At 54.9% G+C, this 18,088-nt stretch overlaps 1 protein-coding gene and 1 long non-coding RNA gene across 8 annotated transcripts in view; one reads left to right on the top strand and one right to left on the bottom strand.

Moving 5' to 3' along the window:
• ZNF385C (zinc finger protein 385C) overlaps positions 1–18,088 on the top strand; it is a 51,396-nt gene that overhangs the window by 13,241 nt on the left and 20,067 nt on the right. For 5 of the 7 annotated variants that reach the window (XM_032457196.1, XM_032457194.1, XM_032457195.1 and 2 more), the window contains exons 1-2: positions 2,874–3,001; positions 10,114–10,365. In XM_032457196.1, the coding sequence (XP_032313087.1) occupies positions 2,968–3,001; positions 10,114–10,365 (286 nt within the window). In that variant the 5' untranslated portion in view covers positions 2,874–2,967. Of the gene's footprint in view, positions 1–2,873; positions 3,002–10,113; positions 10,366–18,088 lie in introns of those variants that run through there. The other 2 variants (XM_032457198.1, XR_004311697.1) reach the window with 2 other exon arrangements.
• Positions 1,611–6,709, bottom strand: LOC116656770. The gene is made up of 3 exons (XR_004311701.1): positions 6,601–6,709; positions 2,699–6,473; positions 1,611–2,055 (listed from the first exon to the last, which is right to left on the bottom strand). It is a non-coding gene; the product is annotated as an uncharacterized LOC116656770 (long non-coding RNA).

Genomic DNA, 18,088 nt, shown 5'->3' with positions numbered 1-18,088 from the left:
GGCTTCAACTTTACCTCTTTCTAGCTGTGTGGCCTTGGGCAGGTGAACTAACCTCTCAGAGCCTCCCTTTTCTTATCCTCAAAGTGAGGAGGGAGAGGAATGCTGACCTTTCAGGGCTGTTGGGAGGATAAAGTGGATGCATGAAGCTGTGGGAAAGGCCTGGAAAACAGAAGGCCCACAGCTAACGGCAGCGTTTTGTCTGTGTGCAGGCTTGGAGTTCGGGGGTGTGTTATTCCCATGTATCTAGGTGAAGCCATGTCTTTGCGGTGGCACTAAGCTGGCACCTGTGGTCCTGCTGAATGATTTCAACAGGCTGGGCAGAACAGGAGAGCCAGCCAGCCTAAACATAAGGTCTGGTGCTCACAGTTCAAGGAATCACTTTCTGGGTGACTAGATGCGGAGGCTGAACTTGCCAGCATATCACATGACAATAGACATGGGAGGTTTCACGGACCCTCAGCTCTAGACAGAGCTGTCTGAAGAGGGCAGGAAAGTAGGAGAGTGGTTGGGCTCAGTGATAGAGAGTGTGCTTAGCATGCACAAGCTCCTGGGTTCGATCCCCAGCACCTCCATTAAAAATTAATAAGTAAATAAACCTAATTACCTCCCCCTACCAAAAAGGAAAAAGAAATACCCTTAAAATAGTTAATTAAAGACAAGGGGCGAAAGAAAATAAAAATTTTTTTTTGAAAAGTTAAAGGGTGGGTGGCATTAATAAAGGACTGGATCGAGGATTGGGGAGGTCTCTGGTCTCCCTTGTTCTGTTCTAAGGAAGATGTTGAAAGCCTAAATAAGTGTAAGAGGGATGTGAGTGGGATCATAAAAATTTGAAACAAGTTGCACAATTCAGGTCACTTGGTCACCAAGCAAAGTACTGGGCAGAAGGGAATGAATAAAGGCCCAGAACTAGCCCACTTAGCACAGTGGGGTGCCTGGGACAGGGTTTGGGGGACACAGTTCAACACAGTGTGATAAATGCAGTTTTAGGGTCCCATACAAGATCCCCTAGGAGCATGTAGGAGGAGCTTCCTGGAGGAGGTAGCCATGTCAGGAGAAGAACAGTTGAGGGAAATGGGTCCCTTTCGCTGGGAGAAGAGACCCCTGAGGGAGAAGCTGCCAGCTACATTCGGCTGGCTGTGGGAGGGGAAGCGGGCGTTTTCTGCATTGCTGGGAGCAGAAGTAGGACCCGTGCATGAGCCTTATAGGAAAGCAGCTTTCAGCCCCCCGTATTGATGAGCTTTCTATCCTTGAGAACTACCCAGCAATGGAATGGGCTATCTGGTGAGGCAGTGAGCGCCCTGGACTTTGGCATGTTCAAGCAGAGGCCAGAGGGTAACTTGTCAGGGACAAGTTATAAAAGGGACAGGATGACCTCTAAGATGCTTTCCAAGTCTGAGCAACTGCAGGTCCCACGGACAGTCACAGGATGTAGACTGTGACAGAGAGAGATGTGCCTGGATCGACTTAGAGGATGGGTGTGCTGGGGGATGGCAAGGTACACATGACTCTCAGCCCCACCCTGGAATGATTGATTTTAGTGACCACTTTATTGAGATATAAGTCACATACTGTACAACTCACATATTTAAAGTACATGCTTTAATGTGGATTTACTCTTAGAGTGGAAATGAATTCATACATTCATTCAACAACTCTTTATCAAGCATTTATTAGGTATGCATCAAGCTTTGTGCTGGTGCTTCCGATACGTGGGAAATAAAGGCCCTGCCCCCATGGTGGAGACAGGTAAGTGCCCAGGCAAAGGCGTCACATCTTGGGAGATGTGCTAACAAGGAGATTAACCAGGGGCTGGGATAAAGAATAATGGGGCTGAGGAGATGGGGTCTGGGAAGGTGACAATGGAGCTGAGGCCTGAGCGACAAGGAAATGAGGAAGATGAGGGGAGAGTTCCAGCATGAGGGAACATCAGAGGCAGAGACAAGACGGGAGTGAGTTGGTAGGTGTGAGAACCAAGAAGTACTGGGAGGGAGCAGGTGAGGCATTGCCGGGGCTCCCCATGGTGGGACCTCCTCTCTGGAAGGACATGAAGTCTGCCTGGAGCATAAGGTGGGGTGAACAGCACTGATACATCTTCTTTGGAGACAAGAGCCATTTCTATCTCCTTTCTTTGGGACTCCCCAGTAATGGAAAGCTGACAGGTGCCATTAGGAATCCATGCTACCAGCCCCTGCCTCCTGCCCTCCTCTGTTTGGCTTCATGCTCCTGCTTTGTGCCCCTACTGCACATTCCTGGGAGGAATCAGGAATGACCCCCAGCCACACACACCAGTGATGTTCCGCCAGCAGGCCCGTTGGCCTGGTTTGACCCCCTGACCTCAGGACAACTTGAAGTCTCCCATTTGGTGCTCACCTCCCGAGTGACTTTGGACCAGTTACTTAACACCCCAGTCTTTCACATCCTGGTCTGTAAAATGGGAATCAAACCAGTTTGGGCTGAGCTGAAAAGAGGATTGAATGCCATCCTTCCTAGTACCGAGTAGGTGCTCGGTGAATATCAGCTTCCTCCTTCTTCCTGAGTTTCTCCCACCAAAGAAAGGCCAGTTTACAAAGGGATAAGGAAGGTCACAGCAGGCCAGTGGGAGGTGGCCACTTTGGGGGTCCCCTCTCCTGAGCTTTGGGACCCCTTGGAGGGAAAGGGCACTCAGGACTGGTCGGCCAGGGGTAAGGAGGATACTCACCGATAGGCCCAGCCCTGCCGCCAGGAGAGCCCACGGATCTTCCCTCAGCTCCTTCCCAGGGATCCCAGGGCGCAGCGCCTCTCCCAGACCGCTCGCCTGCGCTCCGCTCAGGGCGGCGCGGCTCCTGGCACCTGCTCCCCGCGGGCCGCCCAGGGGCGGGCTCCAGAGACGCGGCGGCTGCCCCGGGACGCGCGGGCCCGGGGACTCACCCACCGCGCACCACCCGGAGCCGAGAATCCGGATCGCTCCGCGTGGCCGCGGGGGGCTGGATGCGGCCACGCTCCGGTCGGGAGCGCCCTTCAGGTAGGCGCGGGCGCCGGCTGTGGGACCGCACTCCTGGCTCCCCATCCCAGACCGATGCGCCGCTGTGGCTGAGCGCCCGAGGGGGCCAGCGCGGGGGTAGGGTATAGGTGGCTCTGTAAGGCTGGGGACAGCGGCGAGGACCCTGCCCCGCCTTGTGCTGGGGGAAGATGGGAGACAAGAATGGCAACTTAACCGGAAACCGAGATTGGGAGGGGGGACAACAAGGGTGATGGCCAGAAGAACTTCCAGCTCCCAGTAGGTAGGAGACGGGAGGCTGGGGACCACGGGGGCAGAGACGGTGAGTCTCCCATCTTAAGGAGGGGACCATTCTCTGCAGACAGGGGACTCGACCAAATAACCCACCTTCTTTGTCTAAGTTGTTTAGAGACTCCAAAAATCAACCCCCACCACTCCCACCAGCCTCTGGGATAAAGTAGAATGGAAGGTGCGGGGAATGGGAGCTCTGTTGTCTTTTTGGGGGGTGCAAAGAATACACTTGCCACCCTGGCCCCATCTCTGTCATTCAGTCACTGGAGGCCTTCTTGCCTGCCCCTCCCCCTTTGAGCAGAATGCCTCCTCTCTCCTCATGGGCAGAAGTTGGCCGTCTTGGCCTGAGAGGGAGGCAGCATTCTGTCTCCCATCCACAACTCTAAACAGTTCCAGGACCTCTCAACCCTCCTCCCTCTGGCCTCCAGGACTCATTTGCTCCACTCCAGCTTGGAAGTCCTGATGGTGGGGCCATCATGATGGGGAGAATGGCTTCATGCTATGGGGGAGCTACTGTTCAGTCTTATGGGGAGTGGGGCTGGGAGAACAGGCTGTGGGTGAGGCTGAACTATGCCAGGGTCCTGGGCAGGGTGTGTGTGGGGGTCTCCTGCACAACAAGGCAGGTTCCTAGGCCTTGTGTGGCAGCAGAAGCTAGGACAGGGGATACTGAGGTTAACACCCCACTACCACCACCTTAGGGGCAGCTGCTCTGTGTTGCCACTGTGGACCCTGCGAGGAGGGATGCGGCCTAGATAGCAAGAAGGACTTCCTTCCTGAGGGTGGCCTGAGGGTTTTTCAGGGGAGTCTCAGTGTCCAGGAGAGGCAGCCCTTATCTTTGGGAGTGTCAGGAGGGAAGGAGGCCCTCTGGGACTCCCAACCAATAGCAGGTGAGGACAGACTAGGGGAGGAGAAGCAGTGGGGGATGGTGACCTCATCCCTGGACCATTGCTCTCCCTCACCTCCCATGCCCTCTCTCTCCCTTCCTTGGAGATGGAGTGTTGACTTTTAGCACCTCTCAGCCAGCTCACTCCTGAAATCCCCAGCACCTAGCAGTCCCCAGGGAAAGGTGACTTCCTCTGTCACCACTTTGGATGGGAAAATAGACATGGCTGCCTTGGTTTGCCCAGTGGACACTCCACCCAGCACCTGATACCTGGACCAGCTGTTGCCCAGCCCCAGGGCCTCCTACTCCGGCAAAGCAGGCATGTGTGGGCTGGAGGTTGGCATGCCTGTCCCCACTCAGGCCATCCCACTCCTCTAGGTGGGGGTCTCTGACTCCTCTGGGGAGTCTTGGGTAACCCTGGGTGACCCTGGCTCTCTGAGCTACAGGATGGCTGGGGGAGGGGTGCCACTCTGTGGTGGCCACTCACTGAAAGGGGTTGTTGCACTTCCTTGACCTGCAAAGTGTCAGCCTTGGGAGATGGGAGGTGGCAGGGGAGAGAGACTAAAATGCTTGGTGGTGGCTCCTTGGGGACATTGAGGGGACAGCCAGGCCCAGGAAGGCTCACATTCCATTAGGACAAGAACAGATGAGGCTTCTCTTCTTCCAGACACGATCCCACACTCCTGCTCATGAGCCTGTGAGTGACAAGAAGTGCCCCATCCCCCACCCTTGTGCATCATAGGATGGGACAGAACTGGCCCTTCTCACCTGCCTCTCTTTTCAGCTCTGAGCCTCAGTTTCCTCATTTGTAAAGTCTCACAGGGTTGTCATAAGGGTTATGGGAGGCAATATTTGTACAGTGCCCAGAAGGCAACGGGCACTCGGCACAGGGCAGTTCTCTATCCCCAGCCCACCTTCCTCCCATGGGTGAAACAGACAAATACAGTTTGGCTTCCCCTCCCACCCCAATCTTAGAGGCAGCTGCTCTGTGTTGCCACTGCAACACCACCTGCAAAGGACCGAAGAGATTAGCCCAACCCCTCTCTTTAAAGATAGGAAACTGAAGCCCAGAGGGGCAGGGACTGGCCCAAGGTTGGCCAGCCAGCCAGGCTCCCTTCTCAGAGGCAGGACCTGGGACCTGGCTCTGGGAGGCAGCAGGGTAGAAGTTGGCAGACATGGGGGAAAATACCAGAGTGTAATTGGGCTCATTAAGGATTTGGTGAGGGAGCCCTTCATTCCCTGCCAAAGGCTTGGGACAGGCCTAGCTAGAACCTTTCTCTCCTGTTAACTCTTTGGCAAAAGCAGCTCTTTTCTGAGGACCCCCTTCCCCAGGCTGCAGCTGAAACAACTCCCGGCTCTGCACTTGTGGCCTCCAAAGTTCTTTCTATCCGTTCTAGAGACTCTCACCCCACTGCAGTGCCCAGGGACTCCACTGAAAGCCAGGACCCCAAAGTCCATTGTCACTCAGCAAAAAAGGGGTGGAAATAGGCCCCGGGACCCCACCTGAGGGCTCCCTCTCTCCAACCCCATCTAGCTCCACATGAACAGACACACAGACAGGCAGACAACAACCCTGGCTTCCATCAGTTCTCCAGTGCTGGGGTGAGCCTGTCTTCAAATGGGTGGCTCCCTCCCAGGCCCAGCCCTGCCCTCCCTGCTGCAGCCTCCGCCCATCTCTCAGGGAAGGTGAGACCAGAGAGAGCCTTACCTGCTTCCCGTGTAAATCACAGACACCTGGGTACAGGCATGTTCTTTTTCTCTGCTTCCACCTGGTCTTTTCCCATGTTTAGCTCAATTCTCCCCCTTTCGTCACACTTCTTCCCAACCTCTCTGGCTTTGGCCCCCACTCTTCCTACCCAGGGTGTGGCACCTCCCTGCCTGGCATTAGGGACTGATAGGGGTCAGGCAGCCCTGAGCCTCCCCAGGAGACTTTCTCTGCATCTGTAGCTCCCTATCCCACCCAGCAGTTCAAATCAGGGCTCAGCAGGCTTTAAGGAGAAGGGGGGCAGGGCAGTGATTAAGGACTTGGGCTGCAGGGACAGACAAGTGTAAGTTTAGGTCCGGCCACGAAACCTCCCAAGGCTTGTTCTCTAATCTATGAAGTGGGATAAAAGGTGAATGCTGGTGCCTACCTCCAGTATGTAAAGTACCTGGCACACAGTAAGCTCTCAGGAAACAGGGTTGTCATTACAGAGAAGAGGTGGCCTGGGCAGCTGGGTGGTAGAGAGGAAGGCAGGGAAGCGTCCAGAAGCAGCTCTTGCACTGTCTTTCCATGTACTTTGAAGCAAGTCCTCTCCTCTGCTCCAGGAATCAATTCCTGTTCTGTGGAGAGAAGAGAGCATGTCCCATCCAAATGTAGGTCCAGAGAGGGTGAGTCATGCTGGTTCTGAATAGGGGCCAGCACAGGGTGTGCTGACCTCTTGATGCTCACAGCAGGGGTTAGACCAACCTGTCTGTGCCCTAAAACTTGCCCACCCCTCCACATTTTCTGGCTGGGAGCCGTAGCTGAGTTGGAGTGGTGTAGCCCCGGAGAGGACAGCTGGCAGGCTAGATTAGGGAGGACAGGCTGCAGCAGGCCCAGCACCCCGGCTCAGGGGACACAATTAGCCCTGGAATCCAGGCAGGCCCTGTGAGCCCAGAGGCTGTATATCATGGGGGTTTAATTAGCCCTGTGGCAGATATTTGTCTGCTCTCTTGAGCCATGTCCTGGGCCTGCCTGTCATACATTGCACTGAGATCTCAAAATACCCCGGTCCCCTTGCTGGTGGGGCAGGCAGCCCTCCTTGGCACGGCCAGGAAAATCCCATTCCCCCGAAGCCTTTTCCCCCTGGCCCCGGGAGCCCCTCCAAAACGTGTACCTGGTACTTTCTTCCTGCTCCTCTTTCCTGCTGGGAGAGTGGGGGGACTTGTAAAGGCAGGAGAATAGCGTGATGACCTCCATCTAGAGGTGAGAGCGTGCAGAACCTCAGAAGTTGATGGAGTGACTTTCCACTGTTCCTCTGTGGCAGAGCTGCCCCTGGGCCCCAGAAATGGGGCCCAGGAGCTTGGCATGGCTCAGAGGGGAAGCCAAGTTGCCTCAGGAGAGTGGAGGAGTGGGGTCCTCTGGGTGGATGGGGTACTGAGTTCCACCTCTTATCTTCTCACTAGATGCTCTCTGCGCCGTCTGGAGGCTACCTCTGGTACTGCATTGCAGCCAAACTGGGCCGAGTGCTGGGCCTTCAAATCACTAGTCACCTAGGACTGCACAAGGGTCAGACCCTCGGCATATTCGCTTTCGAGGGCTGCCCTAACAAAGTACTACAAACCAGATGGCCAAAAACCAGAAATGTATTGTCTCACAGTTATGGAGGCTAGAAGTTCAAGATCAAGCTGTCATCAGGGTTAGTTCCTTCTGAGGGCTGTGGGGAGGTCTGTTCCAGGCCTCTCCCGTAACTTCTGGTGGTTTGCCGGCAATCTTTAGCATTCCTTGGCCTATAGAAGCAGCCCCTTATCTCGCCTTCATCTTCACATGTTGTTCTCCCTGGGTTCACGATTCTGTCCAAATATTCCCCTTTTATAAGAATGCCAGTCGTGTAGGACTAGGGGCCCACCCTACTCCAGCATGGCCTCATCTTAACCTAACTAATAGCACCTACAATGGCCTTATTTCCAAATAAGGTTGCATTTCATATGCTGAACTGCTGGGGGTTAGGATTTCAACATATGACTTTTGGGAGGGGACACAGTTCAACTCATAACACACATCAAGTCTCAGATGTTCTGGGACAATCTCATTTCATGAGATGGGCACAGTGACACCCCCCGCCATGACAGCCACACTGTGACCTGCACACAGAGTCACCTCAGCAAACTATGGGGTAACTGCGACACTCACAGTGACCCAGGTTCACCAGGACAGACACACAGGGTGACAGACAGGGTGACTCCACTCACAAACACAGACACACCCTGGACTAATAATAGCTGCCTTTTATAGGCCCCTGAGTGGTGTTTTATATAGATTGTCTCATCCTCACCGTGTACTTATGACTTGGGAACTGTTACTCATCACCCCCATTTTACAGATCTACAGATGAGGGGACTGAGGCTCAGGTCGGTCAGTGGCAGAGCTGAGATTTGAAGCCAAGTGTGAGTCAGTATAGAGCCTGTGCTCTTGATCACGGTGCCCCTGTGTTCCTTCATGCGCAGTCTCCACACACATAATGACAGGCCCTTATAGGGGACCATTGCCCACAAAAACAATAAGCAGCTGACAGCAGGGGGCGGGGTCCAGGGACTGCAGGCAGGACTCTTGAGAGTGAACTTGAGAAATTAATTCTCCTTATTCAGATAGGGGCTCCATTACTAGATGTGTGGCCATATGGGAACGTTATGGTGTAATTTACAAAATGAACACAAGTCTGAAGACACAGGAAATGTCTTGGATTTGCTTGGGTTATCATAACAAAGTACCACAGACTGAGTGGCTTAAACACTGGAAATGTGCTTTCTCACAATGCTGGAGGAGAGTCGCTTGGGCTCCAGGAGTTGGGAAGGTTCGTTTCCCCTGAGGCCTTGTTCCTTTGTTTATAGGTGGACGTCTTCTCCCTGTATCTTCTCACGTGTGGCTTCTCTCTGTAGCTGTGGCCAAATTTTCTCTTCTTATGTTGTTGTTTTTTGGGGGGGAGGATTAGGTTTGTTTGTCTGTTTGTTTGTTTTCAATGGAGGTCCTGGAGATTGAGCCCAGGACCTTGTGCTTGCTAAGCATATGCTCTACCAGTGAGCTATACCCTCCCCCCACTAAAATTCCCTCTTCTTTTAAGGATATCAATCATATTAGATTGGGGCCCACCCTAATGGCTTTGTTTTAACTTAATTACCTCTTTAAAGAGCCTCTCTCCAAATACAATCACATTCTGAGGTACCAGGAGTTAGGACTTCAACATATGAATTTGGGGGGGGACACAATTCAGCCCGTAACAAGACAAACAGATTCAGTCACACCTCACTCAGGCCCTAGCCTTGAGGCTCCCTCAGTCTGAATGAGAGACACAATCCCTGACCTGAAGAATTCTCTGTCCTGGTGACGGGGACACAGGAAGTCCCCAGTCTGAAGCAGAGACAGGAAGCATGCACATAGATTCAGGAAGGAAGTGAAAATGAACAGAGTTCAGCCTGAGAAAGGTCATTGGGCAGAATAGAACCAGAGAAGTCAGGTGGGAAAGTCTCAGAGGAGTGAGTCAGGAAGGAGAAGGGGAGGGGCCTGAAGGGGTGATGTGCATGCTCTGCAGGGCCAGGGTGGTGTGTGTGTGTGTGTGTGTGTGTGTGTGTGTGTGTGTGTGTGAAGTGGGCTGTGTTCAGCAACTCAGGCAGCAGGGCCCAGGTTTCTCCTGAAAACATGAAGTGTTGTAGCCTGGGTGGCCAACACAGCAGGGGGCATCTGGAGTCATGTGGGGCAGGGGTGGGGATGGCTTCACACACTGTCACCCTTTGTGAATGTCACTGGCCCTGGGCACAGGGAGGTTGGGTCTCTGCAATCACCTCTCTAGCCAGAGGCTACTGTGTCTCCAGCAGGCACCACAAGCCTGCCTGTCCCAGGATGGTCAGCACCTGCCTTGGGGCTGAGAACAGGGCTCTGGCTCCCCTCAAATGTGACTCCACTAACCTTGCTGCTGCCCCTCCCTCAGCGCCCCCCTAGTCTCCAAGACCCCAGTCCCCTCCCTCTGAGCGCTCTGCTCTGAGTCCTCAGGCGTTGGCCTCCCAGTGTGTAGACACCTCTGCCATTCTTCCAGATATTTCCACATTTTAAAGCTGCTTTGTCTGAAATAGACCCCCATTATGCTCCCTTTTGGTCCCTTTAGGGTTGGGGCTTTCAGAAAGCTGGGGAGTTTCAGCCGGAATACAGGCCCCGGCATCTCTGGCCCAGGCCCTTTCTCCTTTCTATGTCCTCTCCACACTGGCCTTTTTTTACTGTTTCCCTCAGGTATGAAGCGACCACTGAGCCCATCTCCCCCTGCTGAGAAGGAGCCCCCGGTATCTGGAGCTGCTGAGTGCCCGCCTCGGCCCCCAGAACCCCCGAAGCCCAAGAGGGAAAGAAAACGGCCCTCGTACACCCTCTGTGACGTCTGCAACATCCAGCTGAACTCCGCGGCCCAGGCCCAAGTGCACTGCGGGGGGCGGGCCCACCAGAGGCGGCTGCGGCAGCTCAGCGTGGGGAAGACGCCTGCGGGGCCAGGTCAGTGTGGAGGGGCACTGCTCCCACAAACTTGGTTCTGGGCCCTGGAGAGGGGCTCCAGGCCTGTGGCTGCTCTCCGTGGGGGTCTTTGGGTCTGGGGTACCCTCACTGGGATCTTAGGGTCTGAAGTCCCCCAAATTCTGTCAAGTTTTGCTTTGCATCTGGGACAACCTTCTATGGAGTCTCTCAGGGTCTGAGGTCTTTTTGGATCTGGGGCTCCCCGCTGTGGGGTATTTTGGGACCAGGACCCCTAAGCAGCATTTCTCCAGCTTGGAGTCCCCTGACAGAGATAATCTTTTAGATAAGGGCCTGGCCTGCAGAGGGTCCTGGGCTCCTGCTCTGGTCTCTGAAGTCCAGGGTCAGCTAAGTATACATGCTCCCACTGAGGGCTCAGAGATGGTCAGGGGAAGAGGAGGGAAGCCCCCCTCTCTTTGGCTGCTGGACTCCTGGCCAGGATTTCGGCCTCTCCCTGGCTGGGGTGACTCTGTAGAGGTTTGGCTGCAAGCATTGAAGGGGCACGCTGGCTGCCAGGCAGATCTCTAGAGAAGTGGGTGAATGGATTCGTGAGGATGATTCCAGCCGACAGGCACATAGGATCATGGGAAAGCTGCGGATAAGGCAGGCTGCTGGTTGGCGGGGGAAACAGGTTCAGAGCCAGGCCCGGGGTGGGAGGTGGAAAGGGCCGGAACTTCCGCCTGGTTCCTGGGGGCGGCCACCAGAATCACATCCTGCAGCCCAGGTTGGTAGCTTTGCCAGAAGGTCAGACTCTGAACTCTTTTTTTTTTTTCCCTTTGATTTTTTGAGGGGGAGGTAATTAGATATTTTTTGTTTCTAATGGGGGTACTGGGGCTTGAACCCAGGACCTCGTGCATGCTAAACATGCATTCTACCACTGAGCTGTACCCTCCACCCACTCTGAGCTCTTGAGGGCTGCCTCTTGTTTTAGCAAATGTTCACTGGGCACTCTCTGTTTCCCCCTGACCCACCTGTACTGGGGCCTGGAGACCAGTAAGTTCCAGCCTTACTCCTCACTACCCCATCCCTTGAGATTGAATCGGTCTTTAAGGCTGAGATAGACATGAAAGGAGCAGATAAGTGCCATGGGTGCCACGTGGGACATGTCCCCAGGAGTACAAAGGAGGAAGGGCGATTCTACCTAGGGACACAAAAGGCCTCCTGAGGGACGGGGCGCACTGAGCTTTGGAACAGGAGTGAGAGGAGAAGGGACATGGCAGTCAGAGGCCACTGCATGAGCAAAACAGGGGATGCATTAGCCGGTACCACCTCCCCAACCTGAGCCCTCGGGGCTGGACCCCAGGGTGTGACTCTGAATAAGAGCATATGGGACTGTGTGGATGTTTCTGGAGTGTGTGTGTGTGTGTGTGTCTGAGTTCAAAAATCACTCATGAATTCATCAAATACTTATAGACAACTTACTATGTGCAAGCTGCTGTTTTGGGGATTTGTATTTTTATTTTTTCTTTATTGCGCTTTATTAAGATCTTACTGACATTTAAGAAATGCAAGTTTAAGGTGTACAATGCAATGATTCAATACACGGATATACTGCAGAATGATTACCACAGTAAAGGTAGTTAATACTTCCATCCCCTCACATAATGACGATTTTGTGTGTGTGTAGTGATGATAGTTAAGATCTACTCTCCTAACAACTTTCAAGTATATAATGCAGTATTGTTAATTACAGTCACCAAGCCATGCGTTAGATCCCTAGGTCTTACGTATCTAGGAGTTTGTACCCTCTGACCAACGTCTCCCCACTTCCCCCATCTCCCAGCCCCTGGCATCCACCACTCTACTCGCTGTTTCTATGAGTTCTGCTTTTTTCAGATTCTGCATATGAGTGAGAACATACAGCATTTGTCTGGGAATTTGTGTTTTTAAAAAGCAGCAGAGATGCCTGTTAGGAAAGAGCTGTCTAAATAGCTACACGCAGGCGGGTTTGTCCAAGGTAGCGACGGACTTTGCAGAGGTGGGGCCAGGGCGCTTTGAGAAGTCAGAGGGAGAGGTGAATTGACAGAAGTCAGGGAACGTTTCAGAGAAGTGACACTGAAGTTAGCTCTTGGTGAGGGAGAGGGAATCCCCGCTAGAGCAAATGCACCACGGTCTGAAGTCAAGCCTTTCCCGGAGCAGAGGGTGGGAATGGGCGTGTGGCAGGTGTGGAGCTGCCTTTAAGGTCCTCGAAGCCAGGCTGGGTGTCTGGCCTTTGTCCTGAAAGGTGATGGGCATCCCTGAAGTGTTTTGAGCAGGAGTATTAGTATTTTAGAGGTCTTGGGTGAGGGGGAAGGGTAAGACTTAGGGGTACATGTGAAGGAAGGGGGTGGGATGGGGTAAATGGATTCTGGGGCCTTTTCTATAGCAGAACCGGCAGGGCTTGGTGACTGTGGGATATGGGGGCCAATGGGGAGGGAGGTCCCAAGGATTACTCTAGCTTAGGGGATGCTGTGATGGGCGGTTCCATTATCAGAAAGGGGACACTGAGAGGGAAGCAGGGCTGGAGGGCAGTGATGGGTGGCGAAGGCCATTCCTATGGCCAGAGGGTGCTGGCCCACCCCCGCTCCCCTCTACCATGGCCTCTTCAGGCCCTCCTTCTGGGTGGTGAGTCTGTGGTACAAGCCCTCTTCTTTCTTTCCCCACCCACCATCTCAGTGTGGCGAGAGCAGATGGGGTGAGAAAAAAGACCACAGCACCAGATGCCAGTGGCCAGAGACAGGCTGCCCAGAGGGATGGGGATGGAGGTCCTCCTTCACTCAGCTTCCCTTTTCTCGCAGTCCTCATCCCCCGAGTACGGGTAGGTTTGGGGGTCACCAGGAGACATGATGCCTAGTGCTCCTCTTCAGAGTGTTAACCAGGACCTGATAAGTCATGGTCCCTCCAACCATCGGTCCATCCATCACCCCACCTCTAGCCCTGTGCTGGCGCCGCACAGGATGCCAGGATTCTGCAAATGAGTAGTGCTGGGCACTCACAATCTAAAGGAGCAGACAGTCACAGGGCCAGACTTTTCCCACCGCCATGCTAAGTAAGAGGAGTGGGCGGCATTGTGGGAGCACAGGGGAGTGATGGCTGTGGCTAGAGCAGGGCTGATTTCTGGGAACCCTGGAATCCTGGGGCTTCAGGGGAGAACCTGTGTTCCATCTTTGGCCTGGTTATCTTTAAAACTACTTCAGGCCATGACCCCCACCCTCAGCACCTACCCTCCTCCTCTTGTCTCCTTGGCTGTCTGAGAGCTGAGGGCGGGAGAAGCAGCCCACAGCAGGAAGATGCTAGCCACTGCCTGGGGGTGGGGGGTGGGGACCTCAGCCATGCTGTAGGCCTCTATCAGCTGTGGAGGGGACCGGGCTGGAGCAGAAAGCCCTGAGGGGGTGGCTGACTAGGGCAGCCTCCAGCCACCAGCAATGGAGAGAGTCACCTAGTTTCAGGAGGCTTGAGGTGAAGTGTGAGGAGCCCTTAACACACTGCTTTGTTCCTGGACCCCTGAGATCAGCCAGGAGGGCCCCCGTTCCCTGGGAGGGTGCTGACGGGTGGGGGTGGGGCAGCCCAGTCACGCCCGTTCGAGGCTCCTCTCTCCCTCCTGGAGCTGTCACTCTGATTAAAGGTCTGTGGGGCTGGTGCCTTGCACAGTGACAGGCGCTCCTAGGCAGTGAGGCGGGATCCTCTCTGGAGGATCTGTCCATGGGAGGGAGCTATGGGGGTGGGACTCTCCCCGCTCTGAGCTTCCTCGCCAAGCCAATGCCTGGGTCAGAGGCCTCCTTACTCAGCCTCACCCAGCTCCCCACCCTGAGTGAGCCTGGAACACCTGGGAAGGGGTGCAGGATGGGACAACAGCAGGAACCCATCCTTCCCCATCCCCTCCTCCAGATACTGCCCCCACTTTCCCTGCCCACCTTCTTCCCCATCTGCCTCCTACACAGCAGGCCCTTTCATCTCAGGAATGTCTCGAGCCATCTTTCACCCCTCCCCCCCGCCTTCTCCTCCCACGGTGGGGGGTGGGCACAAGGAACCCCCGCTCCAATATGGCTGAAATCAATGACCCTATTGACCATCATGCATGTGCACTCCCCACACACATACACCACTAAGCAGTTTTAGGAAGTTCTTGAACATCTGCAGAGAGAAAGGTTTGCTGGCTCAACCCTCCTACCTCCAACCTCTAGTGAGGATGTTGAACTAGCACAGGGCTTGGGCGACACCTGGACCTCGATCTTGAGGGGCAAATAGCCATGACCTACCTACCCCCAGTGCCAAGTTGAGCATGAGCTTAGGAGATGAACTGTTTGCAAAGCACTTCCACGCGCAGCACAGCATCCCCTCCTCACTCAGCCAGCCCAGGGTGTAGATGATTGGCATTCAGCTCTCACTGTAGAAACAGATACTGGAGCTCAGGGAGTGTAAGTAACAGACCTAAGGCCACACAGCTGGGTTCAGATGCCAGCATTTCTGACTCTAAGTCTTACCTTACATGCCCTCCTGACTTGCTGCTGAGGAGAGCAGCATACATGAATAGAGATCGAGCCTTAATGTTTTAGGAATGGGGAGGAGAGATGGCCCAGAGGAGGCAGACCAGCTCCCAGGACAGACAACTCAAGTGCTCAGCACCCATCCCTTGATGTCCTCAAGTGAAAAATGGGGAGATGCCAGCCATCTCCTGCTAGGCCTAGGCTGGCTAGGTACCAGGAGGGGAGCTCCCTAAATCCAGCTGGTTCCACCCCCTGTCTCTTGGCAGGACTGATCCAGCCATCCAGTTCAGGGCTCACCCCCATCCCCCATCACTGCAACATGACACCAGAGGGGAGAAAAGGGGATTTCAGGAATAACTTAATTTCTGGCTTACCAACATGGCCAGAGGGGCCTTGGGGTGGGGAGTGCAGGGTAGACACCAAGGGGGACAGAAAAACAGAGATGGAGTCAGACTGTAATGGATTTCAGGGCAAGACCAGACATCCACATGCCTTTGGGGACAGGAAGACATCAGAGTGGCAAGTGGAGGCGGTCCCTGCCCTGCGCCCTCAGACGTCCCCAAGCCCCTGTTTGATCAGTCCCTCCGTCTTCTCTCTAAGGCTTTGACTGCGGAAGCCTCTGGCTGCATTCTGAGCCCCAGAGATCAAAGACCTTGAGCTTGGGTCATGCCTGAGTCACTGGCTTGATGAGCTCCTCACCCCCCACTCCCCGCAGATGGATTAATTTCAGTCCCACCAGGAGGCCCTGGAAGCCCTCCAGCCTGTCCCCCCATGGCTTCAGTATCTCCCTGGGTTGCTAGTTCCTCCTCAGTGCTCCCCTTAAACCCATCCTGAGGCCTTTGGGTGCCTGTTTCACCTTGGATGCCCCAAGACCACTGAGAAGTTCTTGCTGCTGTTCTCCTTAGGTGGCAGCTGAAGGAAATGCCCTCACTCTCCCTGGACAGCCATCACATCCCCCCTCCCCCAGGTGTGAACCTGACTGTCAGCACCTCCCCACAGGGACCACCTGGGAAAGGCAAGGCCGTCTAGGTGGAGAATTAGGGGGTTTAGCTCAGATCCCTGCCCCTACAGAGGACAAAGATTTCGTCTGTGTCTCTGGGTGGGTTAATTAGCTCTGGGCTTGTGTTTCCTTCCTCTCCCCATACCAGCTAGTCCTTCCCCCTAGAGCCTCTTCCTAACAAACCTGTTTTCAGGAGCTGCTGCTGCTGCCAGCCCCTCCCCAGACAGACCTTCTTTGCAGCTTGAGTCCTGGCTGCTCCAGAGATTACAGGTTATTGTCTGATGGAGACAGGATGCTGAGGGGGTGGGGGGCTAGCGCTGGGACCCGGCTTGGAATACGAGACTGGATCCAGCTGTAGGTTGGCTGTCTCCTCCCCTGCATTCCACCCCCCACCGCAGGCACCAGGTGCTCAGGTGAGTTGTGGGGGGCAGGTTTCAGGAAGAGGAGGGGGAGGAAGGAGCAAAATGAGGAGAGAAAAGATGAGTGGGGAGGGGAAGGAAGGGTGTGGGAAGGCGAGGGATGTCAGAAGTTCTAGCTGATCAGAAGACACTGCCCCCACCCTGTTCCTGGCAGTGCCCAGGTAGCAGGTCCAACCGTCCAGGTACTGAACTGCGCGGCAGCAAGCCGCCTGGGCTCCCCTCCCCCATCACCATGGCCAACATTCTGGGATGAACTGGTAATGCCTCTCTGAGCCTCAATTTCCCCTGCAGCGAAAGGAGGGAAATAAAAGGAGATGAGTGTGGGCAGAGGGTAAGTCAGGCCGGACAGGAGAACGGGGGCTCCTGCAGCAGCCAGCCCTGAGGAAGGGCTTCAAAGTTCAGCAGCAAGAACTTTCTGGCAGGAAGGGAAGGGACTGGAAGCACCTCCTTTCCTGGAGGCCTCTGTGGGCAGGGTCAACTCTTCGCTTCAGTAGAAGAGGCACTAGGCCCCCTGACACCCTCCCTCTGTCCCCTTTTGTGTGTATGTCCCCTGACATGGGGAATGAAGTGCCCTGTTCTTTCCACTGGTGGTTGGGATGGGGAAACCAGGGAACAAGCAGCTCCTTCCTGGTGAGGGGAGACAGGGCCCAGGAACCTCAGTTTTCCAGCAGAAGCAGGAGTCCCTCCCTCGTGCCCTCCCCTTGTGTCCCTCGCATCCCCCACCCCTTCCCTCTGTCACTCTCTGGCTGGGTTTCATTTGCTCCTCACTCTGCGCTCAGCGGTGCCTCCAAAGGCAGAGGATGCTCTTGGGTGAGTGCTGAGGACGCCTGAGCTGGGGGGTGGGGAGGGGGCTTAAAGATAAGGGTGGGCTTCTCCCCTCTCCCCTGCCCTATCCTTTCCCTCCTGTTGTCGGCCCCCCAAAGTTGTCTGTTTAGAGGCTCTAGTAGCCAGCTGCCTCTTGGTACCTTTTCCCAAGTCCAGGGCTGGGCAGGGGGAGCCCCCAGTCTGGCTGGGAACCAGGTGGGGCCATGGTGGCAGGAATGGTTGGGGATCTGGAGGTCCACCCTGCAGGAAGGAGGCAGCTGCAATTTGGGGCAGGTGTGCGTCATCGGCGGCGCCTGCTACAAAGGTTCCTTTTATCAAATCATATCTTCAACTGCCTCTAAGGGGCTGCCTGGAGGAGCAGGGGAGAGGGCTGAAGAAGGAGTTCTTAATGCCGCAGAGAAAAAGAGAGGGCCAAGCAGATTGCAGGGGCAGGGAGGCTCCTGCTGAGGTTCAGCCGCTGCACTGGGGTCAACATTGATGCCCCCCCTCCCCGTGCTTTATTCATGGTCTCCTGGTGCACCTCCCCACACAGGAGTTGCCTGGTCCTTTTTGAGGGAAACAATCATTACCCTTTAAGTATTTGGGGGATTCCTCTCCACAGAGGCAAAGGCTGGAGTCAGTGGGGCTGGATGCAGTTTCTCTAGTGACTGTGCTTGGGGGTCTCCCTCTGGCACGGGGAGGGCAAGAGTCTCCCACATGGTGCTGGCCAGCCCAGAAGTGGTTAGGGGCGCTGGAGAATATGGGGAGGGATCCTCAGCCTACTGGGTGGTGGGCAAGCTAGGGTCTTGGTTCAACCTCTCATTCCCTGCCTTTGGCTCTCTCCCCCTCTTGGACTCCTGCTTTCTTCACAGTTTTATCTGTGATAGAAATGGCAACTTCACTATTTGAGGTGTGTGTGTGCACGCACACATGCCCCGGGCAGGACTCTGCCATCTGCCCCTATGACTTGTGGTGGGTGGCCCAGGGTGGGGGACTCTGGGTTTGGCTCCATGAGCTTG

This window comes from Camelus ferus, chromosome 16 (genome assembly GCF_009834535.1).
Source record: "Camelus ferus isolate YT-003-E chromosome 16, BCGSAC_Cfer_1.0, whole genome shotgun sequence".
NCBI classification, from domain to species: Eukaryota; Metazoa; Chordata; class Mammalia; order Artiodactyla; family Camelidae; genus Camelus; species Camelus ferus.
The sequence above is the reverse complement of the archived record's forward strand: the minus strand, read 5'-3'. Positions and strand labels throughout refer to the sequence as shown.